Source organism: Bombina bombina, chromosome 3, assembly GCF_027579735.1.
Source record: "Bombina bombina isolate aBomBom1 chromosome 3, aBomBom1.pri, whole genome shotgun sequence".
Classification (NCBI taxonomy): Eukaryota; Metazoa; Chordata; class Amphibia; order Anura; family Bombinatoridae; genus Bombina; species Bombina bombina.
In genome coordinates this window covers 551,805,552-551,832,542 of record NC_069501.1, presented here as the reverse complement: position 1 = coordinate 551,832,542, position 26,991 = coordinate 551,805,552, and the positions used below count along the sequence as shown (strand labels likewise).

General features: G+C 40.3%; 1 protein-coding gene across 1 annotated transcript in view; it reads right to left on the bottom strand.

Annotated features, from left to right (window-relative positions):
- The window catches only part of DLGAP3 (DLG associated protein 3), a 283,019-nt gene that overhangs the window by 192,808 nt on the left and 63,220 nt on the right, over positions 1 to 26,991 (bottom strand). Inside the window, exons 3-4 of the mRNA XM_053707071.1 lie at positions 17,392 to 17,503; positions 115 to 349 (exon numbers count right to left, since the gene is read on the bottom strand). Of these exons, the coding sequence (XP_053563046.1) occupies positions 115 to 349; positions 17,392 to 17,503 (347 nt within the window). The remainder of the gene's footprint in view (positions 1 to 114; positions 350 to 17,391; positions 17,504 to 26,991) is intronic.

The following is a 26,991-nucleotide window of genomic DNA, read 5'->3' as shown; positions in this document are numbered from 1 at the left end:
GATCTATGGTATGTAGTATAGACAGAAATCCCCTGTAGAACTGATAGTAACAAAACGCTGTCAAATGTACAAGGGCCGTGTGTGCGCCAGTGTAAAAGGAACACTTACATTTACAAGTGTTGGGCTTCAGGATGCTGCTGGAAAGGACTTGTCCTGTAGGGGCAGACATGGAGAACACAGAGATGCAGTCGTCATCCTGGGAACAGCCAGCCTGGATAGCACGGAGGTAGCTGTGACTGCGCATCCTGAAACAGCCAGGGAGATCCAAGGCTTCTACAGCGTGAGATTCCGCCTCGCTGAACACAGATTCGCATGTGGCCCCGGAATGGTGGTTAATCTCCCCTTTTATCTGGGAGCAGAGGAATCCTAGAGTCAGTGGTGGGTTTTCAAAACTTTACAACTTGTACATCATAAACAGACAAATACAAGACAATAATATTACAATATTTGCGAAAACCTACACTACACTGTTTGATATACTTTTGTCCAAATCAATAGGCCCTTCTAGCCCTTTAAGGGATATGAAACACAAGAATTTTCTTTCATAGTTCAGATAGAGCATATCATTAAAAAAAAAAAAAATCAGTTTACTTGTACTGTCAAATATGCTTTATTCCAAAATGATTTATTTGTTGAAGAGGATACCTAGGTAGGTAGCGTGCACATGCATGTATCTGGAGCACTATAGTACACCAGCTTATGAAAACACTGCTGCCATATAGTGTTCTTGCAACTGTATAACACTATTAACCCCTAGGGGGATTGAGTTATTAATAGTGCGGTCTCGCTGCTGGCTATTTCCCGTGACCAAAAGGGAGGAGAAAGGGCCCTGCGTTTGCGCCAGGACATGCGCTATTATAAACAAGAAAACCCTTAACGACCAGCGACGTACATGGTACATCATGGTCATTAAGGGGTTAAAAGCATTCTTGCAAATCTTCTGGCATATGGTGCTCTATATACATGTACACTCCTTATTTTACATACCTGCTTTTCAACAAAGGACGAAGAGAATACTGTAAGAATTTTTTTTTTTACATTTTACACTCTATCTAAATTATGAAGGGAAAATTGTGGGTATCACATCCCTTTAAATGGTTAAAATACTAATATTGATCAATTAATTAGAAATTTATGAAAGTTTATTAACTGATATAGCAATCACTTGCGTCATGGCATTTCGCAAAAATCAAGAACATGATATAAAAGGCATTACAATTTGTATATTTATAGTGTTATATATATATATAAACATTTAACAGGAAATTTATTTCTTCTATAGTAACGGAATTATAGCGTTATTTTTGCTTTTTTTAATGCATCCAATAGACCTCACATACTTCACTACAATTAAAAAAAGGTAATGTGTTTACTAAACTAAACATTTGCTTTTCTGTTTGCGGAAGCATCTTTAATCAGCACACCAGAGTGGTGGGAGTTAATCTAATCAGCCAATGAGCATTTGATCCTTGAGGATCATTTTTTTTTAAACATGCAGTTGCTGGTAGTTTCGTTACATTTTAAATCTACTTTGTAAGCATTAAAGCATTGTTAGCACTTCTCAAGAGAAGAATATATTATAGGCATGTGCATTAGGCCGTTTCATTAGCTGCCGAATGAATACGAAGGTGGCTGCTCGCAGAATTTGGTTCTTTCCGCAGCTAGATTTCTAGTGTGTTTCACTTTCACAAGAAGAAATCTGGCTTAGAAAAAAAATGAATTCTGTGAGCGGCCGACATCTTCTGCATTCAGCAGCTAACGAAACTGCTGAATACATGTGCCTAATATTTTTATTATTTAGCAATGCTATACAAATAGCATTATTTTCTAATCCTTTACTTTTAGCTGTGATAAGCTTAAGAGATGAAGGATTTTACCCAAAATTAAAGGGCCATAATACCCAAATGTTTAAACACTTGAAAGTGATGCAGCATAGCTGTAAAAAGCTGACTAGAAAATATCTCCTGAACATCTCTATGTAAAAAAGAAAGATATTTTACCTCAAAAGTTCCTCAGTAGCCACCTCCCATTGTAAGGGATTTCTAAGCAGCATATTAGTGTGTCTGTCCTGGGACATCTGAAGGGATGAGCATCGTGAACTCTCATATTATTTCACCAATCAGGTAAAGGAACTTTACTATGAAATCTCATGAGAGATAAGTCAAATCTCATGAGATCACAGTAAGAGTTCATGACCTCAGCACTGCTGATGCTGATTGGCTGCTGTTCATTTCTTCATTTTTTTTATTTTTTTTTACCTGCAGCTGGGAGCAGCTGAGTATAACTTTTTACACAGAACTTACTCTGCTGAGCTGAGGAGATTGTGAGGTAAAATATCTTCCTTTTTTACATAGAGATGCTCAGGTGATATTTTCCTGTCAGCTTTTTACAGTTATACTGCATCAGTTTCAAGTGATTTAGCATATGAGTATTATGTCCCTTTAAGCAGTAAGATAAATAAATTTAGTTATTAGCTATGTTGCATGATATATGAAAAACAGAGCCTCTAGGACAGATGCACACAAAAGGTGGAACTAGATTAACCAATATATATCTTACTGGTGATAAACAGATCTCAAGACAGTTGTGTAGTTTTACATTTTTTTTCTTAGCCAGCAAAGAGAGTATGGGGACGATTTATGAAAGTGCAAGCGGACATAATACGATGTAGCGTATCATGTCTGCTGCAAATCGATAAATGCCAACAGCATCCGCTGTCAGCATTTATCATTGCACAAGCAGTTCTTGTGAACTGTCTGTGCAATGCCGCCCCCTGCAGATTCGCAGCCAATCGGCCGCTAGCAGGAGGTGTCAATCAGCCCGATCGTATAGGATCGAGCGGATTGATGTTCGCAGCCTCAGAGCAGGCGGACAAGTTATGGAGCAGCGGTCTTTAGACTGCTGCTTCATAACTGCGCAAGCCTGGAGGCTCGCGCAGAAACAGGGCCATTCGGAGCTTGATAATTCGGCCCCCATGTGTTAAGGTTAAAAGAAATGTAAAAAAATATAATTTATGCTTACCTGATAAATTAATTTATTTTATGGTGGTGATAGACCACGATCCATTACTCCTGGGAATTACACTCCTGAACAATAAGAGAAAACAAAGATTCCCAAAACTTCAAGATCCCTTGAAACCTTTCCTACCTTACTGGAAACTAGACTGACATATAGCCAAGCAAGAAAAAGATGCATACTTGAGCTGCCACCAGAAAAATCCCCCAATCAAAATAGTGAAAATAATTGGTGGGTTATTGAATAGTTCTCACCACCATGAAATAAATTAATTTATCAGGTAACCACAAATTATATTTTCTTTTATAAAGGTGGCAGAAGTCCACGATCCATTACTCCTGGGTACCCAAGTTGTGGAGTCCATGAGTAATAAGGGCAGGACAAAATATAGATCAAATATTTATGTTTTTTCTTCAATGCATAAAAAATATATAAACAATAATATTTAATGCTAAGAAACAACTGCCGGAATAACTTTCCTACCAAAAGCTGCTTCAGAAAAAGCAAAAACACCAAAATGGTAGAATTTAGTAAAGGTATGTATGGAAGAACAAGTAGCTGCCTTGTAAATGTTATCAACAGAACCCTCATTTTAAAGGCCCATGAAGTAGAAATTGATCTGGTAGAATGGGCAGTAATCCATGTTGGAGGAGACTGACTCACTTTCAAGTAAGCTTTATGAACCAAAAACTTTAACCAAGAGGCTAAGGAAATGGCAGTAGCCTTCTGACCCTTTCTGCTACCAGAACAATGAACAAGCAAGTTAGAAGACTGTCTAAAATCCTTAGTTGCCTGCAAATAGAACTTTCAAAGCTCAGACCACATCCAAATTATGAAGAATCCTCCCCTTAGAGTTCTTTAGATTAGGACAAAAAGAGGAAACAACAATATCATGAAAGAATCAGAAAAAGCTCTCTCCCTTAAAACTAAGTGTTCAATCTCCAAGCCATCAAGTTTAGAGATTTTAGATCCTATGAAAAAACAGATCTTTAGACAGAAGGTTGTGATGCAAAGGAAGAGGCAGACAACTGGATTTTTGCACCAGATCCACAAACCAAGTTCTGCAAGGCCATGTTGGAGTGATCAGGATTACTGATGACATCTCCTGCTTGATCCTGGCTCTTGGTAACAGAACAAGAGGTGGAAAAATGTAGGACAGACGAAACAACCAAGGAGCTACTAGAGCATCTACAAACTCTGCATGAAGTTCCCAGGACCTCACAACGTATCTGGAGAACTTGTTGTTTAAATAAGAAACGTTCTGATCGATTTCTGGAAGACTCCACAGATCCACAAAGAATTCCAGATGAAGAGACCATACCACTGGATGATGGGATTAGTAACAGAAAATCTGCTTCCTAATTGCTCACCCCTGGAATATGTACTGCAGAAATTATGCAGGAATTGCTCTTTGCCCAAGTCAGAATTCGGGAAACCTCCCACATCGACAGGGAACTGCGAGTTCCCTCTTAAAGGGCCATTATACACCAATTTTTTCTTTGCATAAATGTTTTGTAGATGATCCAGTGTCCAGACTCTGGAGGGATGACATTATGGCTAGACAAATTCATCTGTGCATGTGCAGAGGGAGGAGTGCAGGTAACGTGCTCAAACACAATGTAGCTCAGTCAGTAAATTACAAGTCAGTGTCACCATGACTAGCAAAGCTAACGCCGGGCACAGGAGACATGGAGAGGTGCAGATTAAAGGTATATCCTCAATTTGCTTGGTAATGGTACCACTGCTGACTTCAGAAACTGACACTCTACAATCCATATACCTTTAGTAAGGGGGATCACTTTCAGCATGAATTTGTTTATTTCTGTTTGGTTGTACTCCCTCCCTCCCCTGTGTTTCTCTCCCTTCCTCCCCTGTGTCTATCTCCTTTCCTCCCCTGTGTCTCTCTCCCTCCCCTGTGTCTCTCTCCCTCCCTCCCTCCCCTGGTCTCCCTCCCCTGTGTCTCTCCCTCCCTCCCCTGTGTCTCTCTCCCTCCCCTGTGTCTCTCTCCCTCCCCTGTGTCTATCTCCCTCCCTCCCTCCCTCCCCTGGTCTCTCTCCCTCCCTCCCCTGGTCTCTCTCCCTCCCTCCCTCCCCTGTGTCTCCCTTCCATGGGTCTCTCCCCCTCCCACATCCAGTGTTTCTTCCCCTCCCTCCCCTGTGTCTCTCCCCCTCCCTCCCCTGTGTCTCTCCCCCTCTCTCCTTCCCCATGTGTCTCTCCCCCTCTCTCCCTCCCCTGTGTCTCTCTCTCTCCCTCCGCTGTATCTCTCTCTCCCTCCCTCCTATGTGTCTCTCTATCTCCCTTCCTCACCTGTCTCTCTCTCTCTCCCCTGTGTCTCTCTCTCTCCTTCCCCTGTCTCTCTCTCTCTCTCTCTCTCTCTCCCTCCCATGTGTGTCTCTCTCCCTCCCCTGTGTCTCTTTCTCTCCCTCCCTGTGTGTGTCTCTCTCTCTCTTTCACCTATGTGTGTTTTTCTCTCCATCCCCTGTGTCTCTCTCTCTACCTCCCCTGTGTCACTCTCTCTCTCTCCCTCCCTCCCCGTGTCTCTTTCTCTCCCTCCCCTGTGAGTGTGTCTCTCTTTCTCTCTTTCCCTCCCCTGTGTCTCTTTCTCTCCCTTCCCTGTGTGTGTCTCTCTCTCCCTCCCCTGTGTCTCTCTCTCTTTCTCCCTCCCCTGTGTATCTCTCTCCCTCCCATGTCTCTCTCTCTCTCTCCCTTCCTCCCATGTGTCTCTCTCACCCTCCCCTGTGTCTCTCTCCCTCCCCTGTGTCTCTCTCTCTCCCTCCCCTGCCTCTCTCCCCCCTCCCCTCTGTCTCCTTCCACTGATCAGGAGTGTAATTCCCAGGAGTAATGGATTGTGGACTCCCAGAAGTAATAGATTGTGTTTGTATAAGTATATTCTGCACTACTACAGTGGCATACATTTTTTAAAAAAGTTGATTCGGCTTAATATTAGTCCCTGTGTATAACCAAGGTTAATTTCACAAGGAAACTCAGATTTTTGATTTTTCAACACTTAAAGGGACATGAAACCCAAATCTTTATTCATGACTTAAATGGTGCATATAATTTTAAATAACTTTCTAGTTTAATTCAATTATCAATTTTGTTTCATTCTTTCATATCCTTTGTTCAAGGAGCAGCAATGTACTACAGGGAGCTAGCTGTACAGATCAGGTGAGCCATTGACAAGAGGCATTTATGCACAGCTACCAATCGGTAGCTGAACGTTAGTGCATTGCTGCTCCTCAGCCTACTTAGGTATCCTTTTCAAGAAAGGATACCAAGAGAATGAAACAAATTATATTATAGAAGTAAATTGAAAAGTTGTTTAAACTGCAATGCTCTGTCTGAATCATGAAATATGAATTTTGACTTTACTATCCATTTAACACATGTATAAGTAGATCACACTGGCGAACTTTACAAAATCATAGACTCTGGGGAATATTTATCAAGCTCCGAATGGAGCTTGATGCCCTGTGTTTCTGGCGAGCCTGTAGCAGTTATGAAGCAGCGGTCACAAAGACATCGCCGGAAATCAACCCGACCGAGTACGATCGGGTTTATTGACACCTCCCTGCTGGCGGCCTATTGGTCGCGAGTCAGCAGGGGGCGGCGTTGCACCAGCAGCTCTTGCTGCGAGCGTATAACTCTACCACCTATTCAGTCTGCAGTGTAAACTGCAAAGGGAACAAGCCACTGTTTTGAACAATTAAATGCATTTTTGAATGCAAAATGTATGTTTAAAAAATATTTCATCAAATAATGGTGATCATTTTTTTTCCATATCGCACAGCACTACTACGTTGTTCAAAATTGCATGCTATATCCATGGGTGTCACCAGAAATATTTCCGGGGGGGGGGGGGGGCAAAAATTTAGATGTATCCTGACAATAAAAAAATATGTATATAAATTCAGTGGTTGAAAATGATCCCAAAATACTAATAGTCCCAGGAAGAAGCTTAATACTTTACTAGTACACTATCAATTTTGTATTTGCTATTTGCTAAACTTTAATTCACATTTATATATTTCTTTGTTGTGTGTAATAAAAGTAAAGGGACATGAAACACATTTTTTTTCTTTCAAGATTTAGAAAGAGAGTACAATTTTAAACAACTTTCTAATTTACTTCTATTATCTAATTTGCTTAATTCTCTTGATATACTTTGCTGAAAAGCATATCTAGATAGGCTCAGTGGCTGCTGATTGGTTGCTGCACATAGATGCCTCGTGTGATTGGCTCACACATGTGAATTGCTATTTCTTCAGCAAACGATATCTAAGGATTGAAGCAAATTAGATAATACAAATAAATTGGAATGTTGTTTAAAATTGTATTCTCTACTTGAATCATGAGAGAATTTTTTTGGGTTTAGTGTCCCTTTAATGTCTTTATCCAGAATCCTTATAAATGCAAATAGAAGTTGCATATAGTTGTATTTATTAATTTATTTTGTGTCTTGCTTATTTATTTTTTTGCATTATACAGAAAAACAAAAGACAAATATGCAAAATGTATATTTCTCTTTTTGTTCTATTGGCAAAACTTTTAACAAACTATTCCAGTATGTGAGTAGGAGGACTCTGCACAAAAAGTGTTAAACTCATACCACATTGCCATTAATGAGGTACACTATTGTTTGCTGCTGGTAAAAGGGTAGTGGGAGTGGAATTATATATACACAGGTAGCCCTCATTTTACGCTGGGGTTAGGTTCCAGGAGGAATGGTTGTAAATCGAAACCGTTGTATTGAAACCCAGTTTATAATGTAAGTCAATTGGAAGTGAGGGGGTTAGGTTCCAGGACCCTCTCAAAATTGTCATAAGTAACACCTAATACATTATTTTTAAAGCTTTGAAATGAAGACTTTAAATGCTAAACAGCATTATAAACCTAATAATATAGATTGTATCATCATCAAACTAAGTTTAATGAACAAAAACATTTGCTAAACATCACCTAATAAAATAATTACACAACAGACTGCATCATCATCAAATTAAGTTTAATAAACAAAAATGTTTTTTTACTTGCATTTTTCTGCAATCAGTTCTCTGCATTGTTAGCATGTTAGATAATATTGGGTCTGCACCTATTCTATGCATTTCAATCTGCAGTGATTAATAAGCAGTTAGGCACCCTCATCTCAAGCAGCTGGACAGGAAGATAATAGGGAAGTGTCTGCTAAATTTTGCTTGATAGATCTGGTCTGATCAGTGCACACAGATCAATTTAAGGCAGTTAAGTTGCATATATTTGCTGCAAAACAAGCGGACAGCTCCACCTACGGACTATTTTAATTAGTGCACTTTGCTTTTCAATAGCAGTCACATGACTAAAAAAAAGGTTGTTATTCTGAAACGGCATAAACCGAGGGCCACCTGTATATAATATGGAAGTCATGGTGCATAGGTTAAGATCACTGGTTCCTCCCACTACCACTTGTGCAGAAGGTCTAACCATGCTAATAAATATATAAACCTGGGTAAAGGGTCAGACAATTCTTCCCCATTGTCTAGGTCACATATAAACACAGCATGGAGGAGAGGCATGACCTCATACAAGACTTTCTGATTTTCAGGAAGCTCACTACCCTCCACTGTACAATGCATGCTAGGAATTAGAGTCCAGAACTGCAGAATACCAATAATGAGAGTAAAATAGAGAACTATAAATTCCAGAATGCTATATAACTCCCAGAATACTGTTCTTCTTACTCTAAAACAGAGCTAAATTTAGGGGGAGTAAAAGAAAAAAAATCACACTCAATTGTCTTTTTCCACTGCAATTTGTACTCCTGGTGGAGAGAAAAATCCAGGGGGGGTGGCCCTTCTTGTAGATGCCCATGGCTATATCAGAATCATAAAAGAAAATGTTTGGGTTTCATATTCCTTTAAAACATAATTGTAAATAGCTATTGACAACTTGCATTACTACACCTGATCTACATTAATATCTCACCTCTCTCAATCAATACTGCATATTTTCATTTCATGGTTAAAGCTATTTTTTATTGAATTGTTTCCTCTACAGTGGTACACTGAATACTGCAGGCTATATTCTATGTGTTATGAACATTTTGTATCAAATGTATCGATCTGGTTGTACTTTTGATTATCTTTACCATGCAGTTTATTTCTTTTTACTGTATTTTTTAATCTAGGCTTTCATATACTTCTGAAAAACAGGATAAAAAGACTACTTTTAATGAGTCAAACCATTGTAAGTATATATGTAAAATATATAAAAAGGTATATAGTTTTAACTACAGTTTGGATTTTCCTTAAAATAAAGGACGTCTGGGAGAGATGCATTAAAGGGGCAGTAAAGTTAATTAATGATTCAGATAGAATATACACTTTCTCTTGTTAAGTGTAGTCAGTCCACGGGTCATCCATTACTTATGGGATTATATCTCTTCCCCAACAGGAAGTTGCAAGAGGATCACCCAAGCAGAGCTGCTATATAGCTCCTCCCCTCACATGTCATATCCAGTCATTTTCTTGCAACCTAACTAAAGATAGGTCGTTGTGAGAGGTCTGTGGTGTTTTTAACCTTAGTTTATTTCTTCAATCAAAAGTTTGTTATTTTAAATGGCACCGGAGTGTGCTGTTTGTTTCTCAGGCAGCATTAGAAGAAGAATCTGCCTGCGTTTTCTATGATATTAGCAGACGTAACTAAGATCCACTGGCTGTTCTCGCACATTCTGAGGAGTGAGCTAACTTCAGAAAAGGGGAATAGCATGCAGGGCCCCCCTGCAAACGAGGTATGTGCAGTAAATTATTTTTCTAAGCAATGGAATTGACTGAGAAATTACTGCTGATACCAATGTAATGTAAGTTCAGCCTTAAATGCAGTGATAGCGACTGGTATTAGGCTGATGAGTGTGTGTACACTGAAGTATTTTTCTAGGGAATGGAATTTGACTCAGAAAATACTGTTAATACTGAAGTAATGTGTGAGCCTTAACTGCAGTAAAAGTGACTGGTAGCAGGCTTATTAATAACACTTCATAACTTTTAAAATGTATGTTCAAAACGTTTACTGGCATGTTAATCGTTTTTGTGAGGTACTTGGTGATACAACTTATTGGGGCATGATTTTTACCACATGGCTAACTTTTGTTTCTGCATAGAAACAGTTAACTGAGCTTCCCCACTGTTGTAATATGAGTGGGAGGGGCCTATTTTAGCGCTTTTTTGTGCAGTAAAAATTCAGTCACAATCTTCCTACTTCATCCTCCATGATCCAGGACGTCTCTAGAGAGCTCAGGGGTCTTCAAAATTCATTTTGAGGGAGGTAATCAGTCACTGCAGTCCTGTGACAGTGTGTTTGACTGTGATAAAAACGTTAATTATTAAATTGTTATCCGTTTTTGGGTATTAAGGGGTTAATCATCCATTTGCTGGTGGGTGCAATCCTTTGCTAACTTAATACATTTACTGTGAAAATTTGGTTGCTATAACTAATTTGGTTCATTGTTATTTCAACTGTGACAGCTTTTTGTGCTTCTTAAAGGGACAGTAGCGTTTTTTATATTGCTTGTAAATTTATTTGAAAAGTATTTTCCAAGCTTGCTAGTCTCATTGCTAGTCTGTTTAAACATGTCTGACACAGATGAATCTGTTTGTTCACTATGTATGAAGGCCAATGTGGAGCCCCATAGAAGGTTGTGTACTAAATGCATTGATGTAACTTTAAATAAAAGTCAGTCTTTACATGCAAAGAAATTATCACCAGACAACGAGGGGGAAGTTATGCCGACTAACTCTCCTCACGTGTCAGTACCTTCGCCTCCCGCTCAGGAGGTGCGTGATTTTGTGGCGCCAAGTACATCAGGGAGGCCCTTACAAATCACTTTGCAAGACATGGCTACTGTTATGACAGAAGTATTATCTAAATTGCCAGAATTAAGAGGCAAGCGTGATAGCTCTGGGTTAAGGACAGAGCGCGCTGATGATGTGAGAGCCATGTCCGATACTGCATCACAATTTGCAGAACATGAAGACGGAGAGCTTCATTCTGTGGGTGACGGATCTGATCCAGGGAGACTGGATTCAGAGATTTCTAATTTTAAATTTAAGCTTGAGAACCTCCGCATATTGCTAGGGGAGGTATTAGCGGCTCTGAATGATTTTAACACGGTTGCAATTCCAGAAAAATTATGTAGGTTGGATAGATACTATGCGGTACCGGTGTGTACTGACATGTTTCCTATACCTAAAAGGCTTACAGAGATTATTAGCAAGGAATGGGATAGACCCGGTGTGCCTTTTTTCCCCTCCTCCCATATTTAGGAAAATGTTTCCTATAGACCCCACCACACGAGACTTATGGCAGACGGTCCCTAAGGTGGAGGGAGCGGTTTCTACTTTAGCTAAGCGTACCACTATCCCGGTGGAGGATAGTTGTGCCTTTTCAGATCCAATGGATAAAAAATTAGAAGGTTACCTTAAGAAAATGTTTGTTCAACAAGGTTTTATCTTACAGCCCCTTGCATGCATTGCGCCTGTCACTGCTGCGGCGGCATTCTGGTTTGAGTCTCTGGAAGAGGCCATTCGCACAGCTCCATTGGATGAAATTATGAACAAGCTTAAAGCACTTAAGCTAGCTAACGCATTTGTTTCTGATGCCGTCGTACATTTAACCAAACTTACGGCTAAGAACTCCGGATTCGCCATCCAAGCGCGCAGAGCGCTATGGCTTAAATCCTGGTCAGCTGACCTGACTTCTAAATCTAAATTGCTTAATATTCCTTTCAAAGGGCAGACCTTATTCGGGCCCGGCTTGAAAGAAATTATCGCTGACATTACGGGAGGTAAGGGCCATACTCTACCTCAGGACAGGGCCAAATCAAAGGCCAAACAGTCTAATTTTCGTGCCTTTCGTAACCTCAAGGCAGTAGCAGCGTCAACTTCCTCCGCTCCAAAACAGGAAGGAGCTGTTGCTCGTTACAGACAGGGCTGGAAAACTAACCAGTCCTGGAACAAGGGCAAGCAGGCCAGAAAACCTGCTGCTGCCCCTAAGACAGCATGAAGAGAGGGCCCCCTATCCGGAAACGGATCTAGTGGGGGGCAGACTTTCTCTCTTCGCCCAGGCTTGGGCAAGAGATGTCCAGGATCCCTGGGCGTTGGAGATCATATCTCAGGGATATCTTCTGGACTTCAAAGCTTCTCCTCCACAAGGGAGATTTCATCTTTCAAGGTTATCAGCAAACCAAATAAAGAAAGAGGCGTTTCTACGCTGTGTACAAGACCTCTTACTAATGGGGGTGATCCACCCAGTTCCGCGGACGGAACACGGGCAGGGATTCTATTCAAATCTGTTTGTGGTTCCCAAGAAAGAGGGAACCTTCAGACCAATCTTGGACTTAAAAATCCTAAACAAATTCCTAAGAGTTCCATCATTCAAAATGGAAACTATTCGAACCATCCTACCCATGATCCAAGAGGGTCAGTACATGACCACTGTGGACTTAAAGGATGCCTACCTTCACATACCGATTCACAAGGATCATTATCGGTACCTAAGATTTGCCTTCCTAGACAGGCATTACCAGTTTGTAGCTCTTCCCTTCGGGTTAGCTACGGCTCCAAGAATCTTTACAAAAGTTCTGGGCTCACTTCTGGTGGTACTAAGACCGCAAGGCATAGTGGTGGCTCCGTACCTAGACGACATTCTGATACAAGCGTCAAGTTTTCAAACTGCCAAGTCTCATACAGAGATAGATCTGGCATTTCTGAGGTCGCATGGGTGGAAGGTGAACGTGGAAAAGAGTTCTCTATTACCACTCACAAGGGTTCCCTTCCTAGGGACTCTTATAGATTCTGTAGAGATGAAAATTTACCTGACGGAGGCCAGGTTATCAAAACTTCTAAATGCTTGCTGTGCCCTTCATTCCATTCCACACCGTCAGTAGCTCAGTGCATGGAAGTAATCGGCTTAATGGTAGCGGCAATGGACATAGTACCATTTGCGCGACTGCATCTCAGACCGCTGCAATTGTGCATGCTAAGTCAGTGGAATGGGGATTATTCAGATTTGTCCCCTCTACTAAATCTGGACCAAGAGACCAGAGATTCTCTTCTATGGTGGCTTTCTCGGCCCCACCTGTCCAAGGGGATGACCTTTCGCAGGCCAGATTGGACGATTGTAACAACAGACACCAGCCTTCTAGGTTGGGGCGCAGTCTGGAATTCCCTGAAGGCTCAGGGATCATGGACTCAGGAGGAGAAACTCCTCCCAATAAATATTCTGGAGTTAAGAGCAATATTCAATGCTCTTCTAGCTTGGCCTCAGTTAGCAACTCTGAGGTTCATCAGATTTCAGTCGGACAACATCACGACTGTGGCTTACATCAATCATCAAGGGGGAACCAGGAGTTCCCTAGCGATGTTGGAAGTCTCAAAGATAATTCACTGGGCAGAGTCTCACTCTTGCCACCTGTCAGCAATCTACATCCCAGGCGTGGAGAACTGGGAGGCGGATTTTCTAAGTCGCCAGACTTTTCATCCGGGGGAGTGGGAACTTCATCCGGAGGTCTTCGCTCAACTGATTCATCGTTGGGGCAAACCAGATCTGGATCTCATGGCGTCTCGCCAGAACGCCAAGCTTCCTTGCTACGGATCCAGGTCCAGGGACCCGGGAGCGGTGCTGATAGATGCTCTGACAGCCCCTTGGGTCTTCAACATGGCTTATGTGTTTCCACCATTTCCGATGCTTCCTCGACTGATTGCCAAGATCAAACAGGAGAGAGCATCGGTGATTCTGATAGCGCCTGCGTGACCACGCAGGACCTGGTATGCAGACCTAGTGGACATGTCGTCCTGTCCACCATGGTCTCTGCCTCTGAGGCAGGACCTTCTAATTCAGGGTCCTTTCAACCATCCAAATCTAATTTCTCTGAGGCTGACTGCATGGAGATTGAACGCTTGATTCTATCAAAGTGTGGCTTCTCGGAGTCGGTTATTGATACCTTAATACAGGCCAGGAAACCTGTTACCAGAAGAATTTACCATAAGATATGGCGTAAATATTTGTATTGGTGCGAATCCAAGAGTTACTCATGGAGTAAGGTTAGGATTCCTAGGATATTGTCTTTTCTACAAGAGGGTTTAGAAAAGGGCTTATCCACTAGTTCGTTAAAAGGACAGATTTCTGCTCTGTCTATTCTTCTACACAAGCGTCTGGCAGAAATTCCAGACGTTCAGGCTTTTTGTCAGGCTTTGGCTAGGATTAAGCCTGTGTTTAAGACTGTTGCTCCGCCGTGGAGCTTAAACTTAGTTCTTAACGTCCTGCAAGGCGTTCCATTTGAACCCCTTCATTCCATTGATATTAAGCTGTTATCTTGGAAAGTTCTGTTTTTGATGGCTATTTCCTCGGCTCGAAGAGTCTCTGAGTTATCTGCCTTACATTGTGATTCTCCTTATCTGATTTTTCATTCAGACAAGGTAGTTCTGCGTACTAAACCTGGGTTCTTACCTAAGGTAGTTTCTAACAGGAATATCAATCAAGAGATTGTTGTTCCATCATTGTGTCCTAACCCTTCTTCAAAGAAGGAACGACTTTTGCATAATCTGGACGTAGTCCATGCCCTGAAGTTCTATTTGCAGGCAACTAAAGATTTTCGTCAAACTTCTTCCCTGTTTGTCGTTTACTCTGGACAGAGGAGAGGTCAAAAGGCTTCGGCTACCTCTCTCTCTTTTTGGCTTCGTAGCATAATACGTTTAGCCTATGAGACTGCTGGACAGCAGCCTCCTGAAAGAATTACAGCTCATTCTACTAGAGCTGTGGCTTCCACCTGGGCCTTTAAAAATGAGGCTTCTGTTGAACAGATTTGCAAGGCTGCGACTTGGTCTTCACTTCACACTTTTTCAAAGTTTTACAAATTTGACACTTTTGCTTCTTCGGAGGCTATTTTTGGGAGAAAGGTACTTCAGGCAGTGGTTCCCTCCGTTTAAAGTTCCTGCCTTGTCCCTCCCTTCATCCGTGTACTTTAGCTTTGGTATTAGTATCCCATAAGTAATGGATGACCCGTGGACTGACTACACTTAACAAGAGAAAACATAATTTATGCTTACCTGATAAATTTATTTCTCTTGTAGTGTAGTCAGTCCACTGCCCGCCCTGTCTTTTAAGGCAGATCTAAATTTTTAATTAAACTCCAGTCACCACTGCACCCTATGGTTTCTCCTTTCTCGTTTTGTTTCGGTCGAATGACTGGATATGACATGTGAGGGGAGGAGCTATATAGCAGCTCTGCTTGGGTGATCCTCTTGCAACTTCCTGTTGGGGAAGAGATATAATCCCATAAGTAATGGATGACCCGTGGACTGACTACACTACAAGAGAAATAAATTTATCAGGTAAGCATAAATTATGTTTTTAAAGAACTTCCTAATTTGGCTGAACATATATGTATATGTCAGTGGCTCAACTAGCTCCCAGTAGTGCTGCTGCTCTTTCAACAAAGGATAAAAAGAGAATGAAGCAAATTTGATAATAGAAGTATAATGGAAAGTTGTTTAAAATGTTATGAATCTATCTGAATCATGAAACAATTTTTGGGGGTTTCATGTCTCTTTAAAATATATGAATCCCTTGAATTTCTAATTTTTAAGGTGATTCAGTAGGAAAACAACTTATACATGTTATGAAAAGAAAAAATTTAACAAACGATTAAATTACATATTTTTACCAGACGCAGTTTAATATAAAAAGTGTATAGGAGGACAGAATTAGTGCCAATATATTTTACTGCAGATGTGTGGTTTATTTTTTTGTTAGGTACATTTTTTAAGACTTATTATAGATAATGGCTATATGAACTGCACATTAAAGAGATTCATGGGTTGTTGAAAGACATGTGCGTTTTTTTTCGTTCCGAATCAAAATTCGGATGAATTCGCCAAATTCGGAGATTCAAAACAATTAGAATTTCCAAATTACCCTAGCAACGAAACTAAACTAATCCAAATGCATTTATCAGGTAAATAAATCTGAATTAGTTTGGATTTATTTGTTACATTCGAATGGTTATGGACTAATCACAATTCAGTATAAAAATTAAATTTATAATCACTATTCAGTATAAAAATTTAATTTAGTGAGATAGAACAGGGAAATAATTCTGTTTGTGTAACTTGGAAACATCTGAATCAACATAAAACATACCGAACTTCCGACTTTACAAATCGAATCCGAAATGAATACATCCAAATTTTTTCGAATTCGAATGAAGCCGAAACTAATACATTGGAACGTATCCAAATTCTAATAGATCCGAAACGAAATTCGAAAAAAATCTGAATCGGTCTGCAACGAACCGAAACAAATTTCTCTGCTACGCACATGTCTAGTTGTTGATTTAAAAAGTGTTTGTTTTAGTATTTTAGCCCTTAAAGGGACAGTAAACACCTTGTAATTTCAGATTTTATTTCTTCAGTCCACAAACACATAACATATCTGCAGAGTCGGAAATGTATAAGAACAAATTAACCCCTTGTTTGCTGAAATTGTTTTTCAATGACCAATCTCCACCAACCCCTTTACATAACTGGAGAAGCCACTGCTGTCATTGTGTAAACAAAATATTCATTGTTTGGCTTCATCAGTAATGATAAACAGCAATTTAGGGTCTTTCAGTTTTTAGGACTGGAAAATTCCTATATTTGAGACTCAAATTACAAGAAAAGGGACAATAAATAATGAAAGAATATGACAAATTAAGCATTCTATATTGGAATATCAAAGTATTTACTTTCCCTTTAAAAATATTGTGAATGAGAAAAGCTATATAGGTTAATAGGGAAGGTTATATAAGCAGTTAGTGTATACATATATTTCGATCAGATCAATCTCCAAAGCAATAATGCACCCCAAAGGGATTAAATTGTGTCATCTTCATATACTGTGCCATAGAGCAGTGTTTTTCAACTCCAGTCCTCAAATACCCCTAACTGGCCAGATTTTCATGATATCTTAATCAGAGCACAGGTGAACTAATCAGATGACGGGTGAGAGCAGGTTAGTAACCATGGTTACTGATCAGATGACTATTTCATTTGTGCTCTATTTCAGATATCATGAAACTATGGCCTGTTATGGGTACTTGCGGACTGGAGTTGAGATACAGAGCCATAGAGCACACAGTGAGAGAACAAGTATGGATGTTGGTCATCCGTCTCTATTACATAGAAGGTGTCACTCAACTCCCACAATGCTCAAGCAAGAGTTATAAAACGTAATGCAATTGTAACAGGCAGGCTTCAGAAAGAGCAAAATGCGCAAGCAGAACTGAGGTGGACATGCATCCCACCGGCATTCGCCATCTCCAGGCACCATTCCCATGGGCGATAAAGTATTTCCAAGGCTTACCTGACCTGTGATGGAGAGACCATAGCCCAGTCCTTTGGGATGGATTTTGGGTGGAGTGCAGCAGCTGGGACAGTTACAGAGACATGAGTCAGAATATCGCTTATATGGAAACCTAATAGAGAGTGAGAAGAAGTAGCTAACACAGGCAGGAAAGGGCATGTTGACTTCACCTTTATTACGTTGTCCTTAACACTATACATTCATTGGCTCTAAACACAACAGTTATAAATGTTTGAATAATAAAACTTTAAATGAATACAGAACATTTTTAATTTCTAGAATACGCAAGTTGACTGTAATAAGTAGGGTGACCATATTGCCGCTTTAAAAAGGGACACATATGAAAAATACATATGTTAGGGCTGTTTTAAGAAATGGTTTGTATAAGAACCCTGACATATGTATTTTTCATATGTGTCCCTTTTTAAAGCGGCAATATGGTCACCCTAGTAATAAGTGATATCTTGTGGAGCAATTTACTGAAGCCTATACAGATCAATATTTGAAAAGTTAAAGGGAGATGAAACCCAAAATATTTCTTTCATGATTCAGATAGAACATACAGTTTTAAACAACCTTCCAGTGTACTTCTATTATCTAATTTGCTTCATTCTCTACTTTTGTTGAAGGATCAGCAGTGCACTACTGGGAGCTAGCTGGACACATTGGGTAAGCCAATGAAAAGAGGCATATATGTGCAGCCACCAATCAGCACAATCAGCAGCTAGTTACAAGTAGTGCATTGCTACTCCTGAGCCTACCTATGTATGCTTTTCAACAGAGGATACAAAGAGAAGGAAACAAATTAAATAATAGTACATTGGAAAGTTGTTTAAAGGGACAGTCTATTCAAATTTAAACTTTCATGATTCAGATAGGGCATGTCATTTTAAACACGTTTCCAATTTACTTTAATAATCAAATGTGATTTGTTCTCTTGGTATTCTTTGTCTGAATGCATTTTGACAATTTTTACAGCTAAACACTGCTAGTTCATGTGTGTCATATATCTAGGTAGGCTCAGGAGCTAGAAGCTAGCTGCTGATTGGTGGCTGCAAATATATGCCTCTTCTCAATGGCTGCTTACCGATATGTTCAGATAGCTCCCAGTAGTGCATTGCTCCTCTTTCAACAAAGAATACCAAGAGAATGAAGCAATATTGATAATATAAGCAAATTGGAAAGTTATTTATCAATGTATGGTCTATCTGAATCATGAAAAAAGTATGATTTCACAGCCCTTTAAGGAAGAAAAAGCTTTACAGACTCAGCCTATTTGCTTAAAACAAGGTCACCCAGCAGATTCTGCAGTTACCTAACACATTCCTTAATGAAACATGACAAGTTTGCCATTATTTGTGAAACCAAAAATACAGAAAGTGTCAGCGAGAGAACAGGTAATATAGAACGGTTAGAGAAGGAAACAAGCTAGAGGCAACAGAAGAATATATGTAATCTAGGTGAGGAGCAAAAGGATGGAAATGAAAGAAGAAAAAGAATTAGCAGCAGAGCAGAAATAGCAGTTTTGAAATTTGTGCACAAATTCATTTTGCAGCTTTTTGTTTTAATTTGTTTAAGGTCGAGTAACCGCCTCTGGTAACACCTAAATGAAAGCACTATATGTCTACTGATAGCAGTTGTCATCTCAAGGTGTTGTGCACATTGGGCCTATCAATACTTTATCAATAAATAGTGCAATGCTAATATGTCATCAATCTAATGGCGGATAGCGTCAGCGCTTCGTACTATCTTCCTATACAATTTGCAGTACAGATAAGAGAATAATTACTTGGGAACATGACCAGTATGTGATAGAGATATGTGAGAGACCAGGAGGGTGTGTAAGAAAGCAACAGATAGTCTGCGAGTGACAAACAGAGACCTGATCGAGTACGGTCAGGTTGAATGACACCCCCATGCTGGCGGCCCATTGGCCGCGAGTCTGCAGGGGGTGGCGTTGCACCAGCAGTTCTTGTGAGCTGCTGATGTAATGCTGAATACGGAGAGCGTATTGCTCTCCGCATTCAGCGAGGTCTTGCGGACCTGATCCACACTGTCGAATCAGGTCCGACATACCTTTGATAAATATCCCCCCAATATGTGAAGGATAAGCAGTATATTACTGAATGCAGGTGAGACATAGACACTCTGTGAGAAAGAGAAAGATTGTGTGTGGAAGAAAGTCAGCATATAACTGACAGTCAGTAGGTAACAGGCAGTGTGTGAAAGAGATAGGTAGTGTGTAAGGGACAGACAATATATATTAAAGGGCAGTGTGTAAAAGAGATATTTAGTATGTAAGGGACAGACACTATAGGGTATATTTATTAAGCAGTGGATGCTGCTTTTTAAACAGGAGTTAAGAAGCAGCTGTCTTATGACACAATCCTATCGGGATGATTGACACCCCCCGCGAATGTGCAGGGGCGGCATTGCACAAGCATTTCTTGTAAAATACTTGTGCAATGTTAAATGACAATAGCGTATGCTGTCAACATTTAGCGATGCAGGCCGGACATGATTCGCTATAGCGAATCATGTCTGGCCGGGGTTTGATAAATCTACCCCAACAGAAGGGATGTGTGTGAGAGAGATAGGAGTGAGACAGATAGGCAGTGGGTGAGAGACACATGTAGTGTATGAGAGAGATAGGATAGGAGTGAGACAGATAGGCAGTGGGTGAGAGACACATGTAGTGTGTGAGAGAGATAGGATAGGAGTGAGACAGATAGGCTGTGGGTGAGAGACACATGTAGTGTGTGAGAGAGATAGGATAGGAGTGAGACAGATAGGCAGTGGGTGAGAGACACATGTAGTGTGTGAGAGAGATAGGATAGGAGTGAGACAGATAGGCAGTGGGTGAGAGACACATGTAGTGTGTGAGAGAGATAGGATAGGAGTGAGACAGATAGGCAGTGGGTGAGAGACACATGTAGTGTGTGAGAGAGATAGGATAGGAGTGAGACAGATAGGCAGTGGGTGAGAGACACATGTAGTGTGTGAGAGAGATAGGATAGGAGTGAGACAGATAGGCAGTGGGTGAGAGACACATGTAGTGTGTGAGAGAGATAGGATAGGAGTGAGACAGATAGGCAGTGGGTGAGAGACACATGTAGTGTGTGAGAGAGATAGGATAGGAGTGAGACAGATAGGCAGTGGGTGAGAGACACATGTAGTGTGTGAGAGAGATAGGATAGGAGTGAGACAGATAGGCAGTGGGTGAGAGACACATGTAGTGTGTGAGAGAGATAGGATAGGAGTGAGACAGATAGGCAGTGGGTGAGAGACACATGTAGTGTGTGAGAGAGATAGGATAGGAGTGAGACAGATAGGCAGTGGGTGAGAGACACATGTAGTGTGTGAGAGAGATAGGATAGGAGTGAGACAGATAGGCAGTGGGTGAGAGACACATGTAGTGTGTGAGAGAGATAGGATAGGAGTGAGACAGATAGGCAGTGGGTGAGAGACACATGTAGTGTGTGAGAGAGATAGGATAGGAGTGAGACAGATAGGCAGTGGGTGAGAGACACATGTAGTGTGTGAGAGAGATAGGATAGGAGTGAGACAGATAGGCAGTGGGTGAGAGACACATGTAGTGTGTGAGAGAGATAGGATAGGAGTGAGACAGATAGGCAGTGGGTGAGAGACACATGTAGTGTGTGAGAGAGATAGGATAGGAGTGAGACAGATAGGCAGTGGGTGAGAGACACATGTAGTGTGTGAGAGAGATAGGATAGGAGTGAGACAGATAGGAAGTGGGTGAGAGACACATGTAGTGTGTGAGAGAGATAGGATAGGAGTGAGACAGATAGGCAGTGGGTGAGAGACACATGTAGTGTGTGAGAGAGATAGGATAGGAGTGAGACAGATAGGCAGTGGGTGAGAGACACATGTAGTGTGTGAGAGAGATAGGATAGGAGTGAGACAGATAGGCAGTGGGTGAGAGACACATGTAGTGTGTAAGAGAGATAGGATAGGAGTGAGACAGATAGGCAGTGGGTGAGAGACACATGTAGTGTGTGAGAGAGATAGGATAGGAGTGAGACAGATAGGCAGTGGGTGAGAGACACATGTAGTGTGTGAGAGAGATAGGATAGGAGTGAGACAGATAGGCAGTGGGTGAGAGACACATGTAGTGTGTGAGAGAGATAGGATAGGAGTGAGACAGATAGGCAGTGGGTGAGAGACACATGTAGTGTGTGAGAGAGATAGGATAGGAGTGAGACAGATAGGCAGTGGGTGAGAGACACATGTAGTGTGTGAGAGAGATAGGATAGGAGTGAGACAGATAGGCAGTGGGTGAGAGACACATGTAGTGTGTGAGAGAGATAGGATAGGAGTGAGACAGATAGGAAGTGGGTGAGAGATACATGTAGTGTGTGAGAGAGGCAGGTATTTTGTGAGGGCCAGGCCATATGTTACAGAAGTAGGCTGTGAATATGAGAGATAGGCTATTTGTGGGAGAAATAGGCCTTATTGAGAGAGATAGGCACAGTGGGAGAGAGATCAGCAGTATGTCAGTGAAATAGGCAGTGTTCATGACACAGGTAGTTTGTAAGAGGAATACGGAATTAAAAAAGCAGACTTGTGAAAGGCAGTATGTATAAGACAATGTCAGTATATGATAAACAATCACTGTGCAAGAAAAAGAAGCAATGCATAAGGTTCAAACAATATGTGGAGAAATAAGCAATATTTGAAATTGACAGGTAGTGTGAAAGACAGATAGTTAAAAAGACATAAAACCCCAAATTTTTTCTTTCATGATTCAGATAGCACATACAATTTTAAACAACTTTCCAATTTACTTCAATTATCATAATTTTTCCCTTTTCTTGTTAACCTTTGTTGAAAAGCAGGGATGTAAGTTCAGGAGTGTGCACGTGGCTGCAGCACTATATGGCAGCAGTTTTACAACAATGTTATACATTAGCAGGAGCACTAGATGGCAGCACTATTTTCTGTCATGTAGTGCTTCAGGCATGTGCACGCTACCTATCTAGATATCTCTTCAACAAAGAATAACATGAGAATGACGCAAATTTTAAAATAGAATAATGAATAAAATCTGAATAAAATCTGTATAATAATCTGAATAATGAAAGAAAAAAATTGAGTTTCATGTCCCTTTTAATGCTGTGTGTATGGGAAAGTATAGTCTGACTTGGAATGCCCCCGCCAAATTAAATTACTGTTATTTAGATAAAGGGACATTAAACATTGTGAGATTGCATTTTACAATATTTCATTGTGTTTACAAAAATAACTTTGCAGTAAACATTCAGGGCTAGATTACAAGTGGAGTGCCAATGTTTGTGCCGAGCGATAAGGGGTATATTGCAAGGGTTTGCGCTCATCAGGCTTACTGCTCACATTATGAGTTGAAAGTAAACGCGGATGCGATTTAGGCTACATTAGAGCTCTGGTTAACTGTTTCATGAAACAGTAAATTTGCACAAAACACATTAAAAATACAGTTACACTCATAATAACACTAATAAAAATGATTAAAAAAATATATTGTACACCAAAGCTATAAAATCTCAAATATATGAGCACTCAAGTGTTAGAAAAGATAGGCAGGCAAAGGGTTTTAACATAGAGATACATACATATACATCTTTAAAAATGTATATGTATATATATATATATATATATATATATATATATATACAGTATATATATATATGTCTATACATGTACATATGTATTTATTTATATGTGTATATATGTTTTTACATTCATATATACACACATATAAACACATAAATAGATATGTATACATATATAGAAGTGCATTGGAGCCATTTGCCATTTAGATGAAAACATGTTAAAGCATACTTATGCAATATTCATTTTTAATAAAGGTTTTAATTATGTATTCACTGTGAATATTTCACATTTCAATGTTCTGCACATAAAGGAATATGTTCTATGTATTTTAAAATAGATATTCATATATATATATATATATATATATATATATATATACCTATATATAATCATCTATATATATACAGGGAGTGCAGAATTATTAGGCAAATGAGTATTTTGACCACATCATCCTCTTTATGCATGTTGTCTTACTCCAAGCTGTATAGGCTCGAAAGCCTACTACCAATTAAGCATATTAGGTGATATGCATCTCTGTAATGAGAAGGGGTGTGGTCTAATGACATCAACACCCTATATCAGGTGTGCATAATTATTAGGCAACTTCCTTTCCTTTGGCAAAATGGGTCAAAAGAAGGACTTGACAGGCTCAGAAAAGTCAAAAATAGTGAGATATCTTGCAGAGGGATGCAGCACTCTTAAAATTGCAAAGCTTCTGAAGTGTGATCATCGAACAATCAAGCGTTTCATTCAAAATAGTCAACAGGGTCGCAAGAAGCGTGTGGAAAAACCAAGGCGCAAAATAACTGCCCATGAACTGAGAAAAGTCAAGCGTGCAGCTGCCAAGATGCCACTTGCCACCAGTTTGGCCATATTTCAGAGCTGCAACATCACTGGAGTGCCCAAAAGCACAAGGTGTGCAATACTCAGAGACATGGCCAAGGTAAGAAAGGCTGAAAGACGACCACCACTGAACAAGACACACAAGCTGAAACGTCAAGACTGGGCCAAGAAATATCTCAAGACTGATTTTTCTAAGGTTTTATGGACTGATGAAATGAGAGTGAGTCTTGATGGGCCAGATGGATGGGCCCGTGGCTGGATTGGTAAAGGGCAGAGAGCTCCAGTCCGACTCAGACGCCAGCAAGGTGGAGGTGGAGTACTGGTGCATGCAATACTCTAACTTTGGATTTTTGCACTTGTGGGGTTAGTCCAACAGTGAAAACAGTTAACTTTCAACTTGTAATACAAACGCAACCCGACGAACACAAAAATCTTACTTCTATCGCAATTAACGCTCAAGTGGGAGCATTAATTTGCGCTACACTCGCAATCTAGCCAGCATTGTTTATTTTGCCCCCTTTTCCTATAATTTTACTCAGAAAGTTTTGCAATTTCCAATAAAGTAATGGTACTGCCATATTGAAATATAAGTTTGCCTTATATAATATAATCTGTTGAGGACAATTAGGGACACATTAAGTGTGAGAACAATTGCTATGTGGAATATTTACGAACTAGTACTAAAGCCTGTGTACACGGGCCATTTTTTGCAGTACAGCGGTCCCACCCCTTGCTCTCTCCCCCCTCTCTTTTGCTCTCTCTCCCCCCTCTCTTTTGCTTTCTCTCCCCCCTCTCTTTTGCGCTCTCTCCCCCTCTCCTTTGCGCTCTCTCTCCCCTCTTTGGCTCTCTCCCCCCTTTCTTTTGCTCTCTCTGCCCCCTCTTTGGCTCTCTCCCCTCTTTTGCTCTCTTTCCTCTTTTGCTCTCTCCTCTTTGGCTCGCTTTCCTCTTTTGCTCTCTCTCTTCCCCCTCTTTGGCTCTCTCTCCCCCCCTTTGGCTCTCTCCCCCCCTCTATTTGGCTCTCTCTCCCCCTCTCTGGCTCTGTCTTTCAAACCCTTTGCCTCTCTGGCCATGCCCCCACCGTGGCACCCCGCTCGGCCACGCCCCATTGCGGCGACACCCGCCTGGTCACGCCCCCTCGCCGCCCCCGACCACGCCCCCATTGCGCCGCTCCTGTCGGCCACGCCCCCTGACATTCCGCTTCAGCCTTGCTCTGTGCTGAGTGCTGAGTGTCAGGATCCAAACGGCCAGGTATGTTTGTCACGTGCAGTCTCTACTGCACATGACTGCATCTGACAAACATACTTGGCCATTTATTATATAGGATGTTAAATTGACTTATTTTACACAGCCATTGTTTGCATACTTTATCTGTTCCTAATTGTCCCCAGCAGAAGAGATTAAGAAAGGGATGAACATTGCTTTGAATACATCATTATATCTAGCATTTATTTACTGTTCAATATCCCTTTATGCTTCGCAGAAAAAAAAAAGAGTTTGGAAACGCTGCACAATTCTTCATTAATTAATACGTTTTTTATCTATTTATATTTTATGGCAAATCCTCAAACCTGTCTTCTCTAAACTCATTCAGAATTGGATTTGAAGACATCTACATCTGAACTCAAGTGGCTAATTAGTGGTTCTGTCATTTTGATACAAGCACCTGAGCTTTAGTGCAGCCATTTTGAAAACTCTGTCTGTTGAGGTTGAATGAGGACAATCTGGTATACTAGAGTTCTGTACCATAAAAAAAGACTGGAGTTGACAATGCGTGGTTGATCTATATATATGTTATTAAAGTGATTTAATATTAGTATTTGGCTTCCCTTACTTTTAATTAAAACTGTAAATTAAACAAATATGTCACATCATAACTTGGTCATTAGCAAACAATCTATTTTTACATATTCTCATTTAATGGCCATTTAACTATGAGGTACATAGGCAAATGCAATACTAAATAAAACAAATCATTTTATGTATGTATGTCTGTGTGTACATATGTATTAATGTATTCATATGTGTATATATGTATTTACAGACATATATACACATATAAACACATACATACACATGTACACATATATATATATACATTAGAACCCTTTTGCCGTTAGGTAGATGAAAACATGTAAAAGCATATTTATGCAATATTCATATTTTCATGTTGTGCATATTAGAATATGTGCGATTGGGTAAGCGCTAATGAAAATATGCGAGTGTGTCTGCTCGCGAGTCGGGTGTAAGGTGTTTTTCCACTTTTTTTGTCCATTTACTTCTATGGGGGAATTAGGATATTGTTTGCACTAGAAGTAAGCTGTTCGAGCTCGTCGGGTTAGCGCAAGAGTGATAACTTTTAGCTTTCAACTCATAATACAGGCACAACCTGACAAGTGCAAAAAGTTTACTTCTAGTGCAATAAGCGCTCTAGCAGAAGCGCAAAATACCACTCCACTTGTAATCTGGCCCTAAATGGGAGAGGCTATAGAGGCTACGTGAAGTACTATCCCCTCCATAGAGATCTGCACCACTGTTTTGGGTGAATACGTTTTTGAAGCAGTCTGGAAGAGACTGAGGAATGCTGTGGTCCTACAAAACGTAGAGTGATTTTGCACACCCTTCTTCTATTCTTTCTATATTTGCACACATAGATGAACTTCAGCCTTATAGAATTCATATATTGAAGGTCTAAAATAAATATAGTATTTGGCAAGAGCTAACTAGGCAAATTCTAGTCAAGTATGAAGAAAAGTCTGTGACCCATAAAAAGAGATGGGTCACTTGCTGTGTTCATCATTTTACTAATTGCTTTGGTGACATTATAAGATGATCTGGGTCTATACTAGTATTTACCTACACACTTGACTTCTTCTTTGCTGTCATAATGACAAGCAACACCCTGCAGTTGTATAGGCATCATAAGCATAAAAAAGCTAGACACACTAAGAGCCTATTTAAATAAAAAAAAATAGTTTTTCATAAAGTGTAAGGAAGAAAAAAAATAACACTGATTTCATGTTTTAGTGCTTTATACATGTACTGTATATATAAATTAGGACCCTATGTAATGAAATAAAAGTCTTTAGCAGACATTGACTAATAAGAAGCAGGTAGAAAGATGACAAGTGAAAGAATGGAAGGATA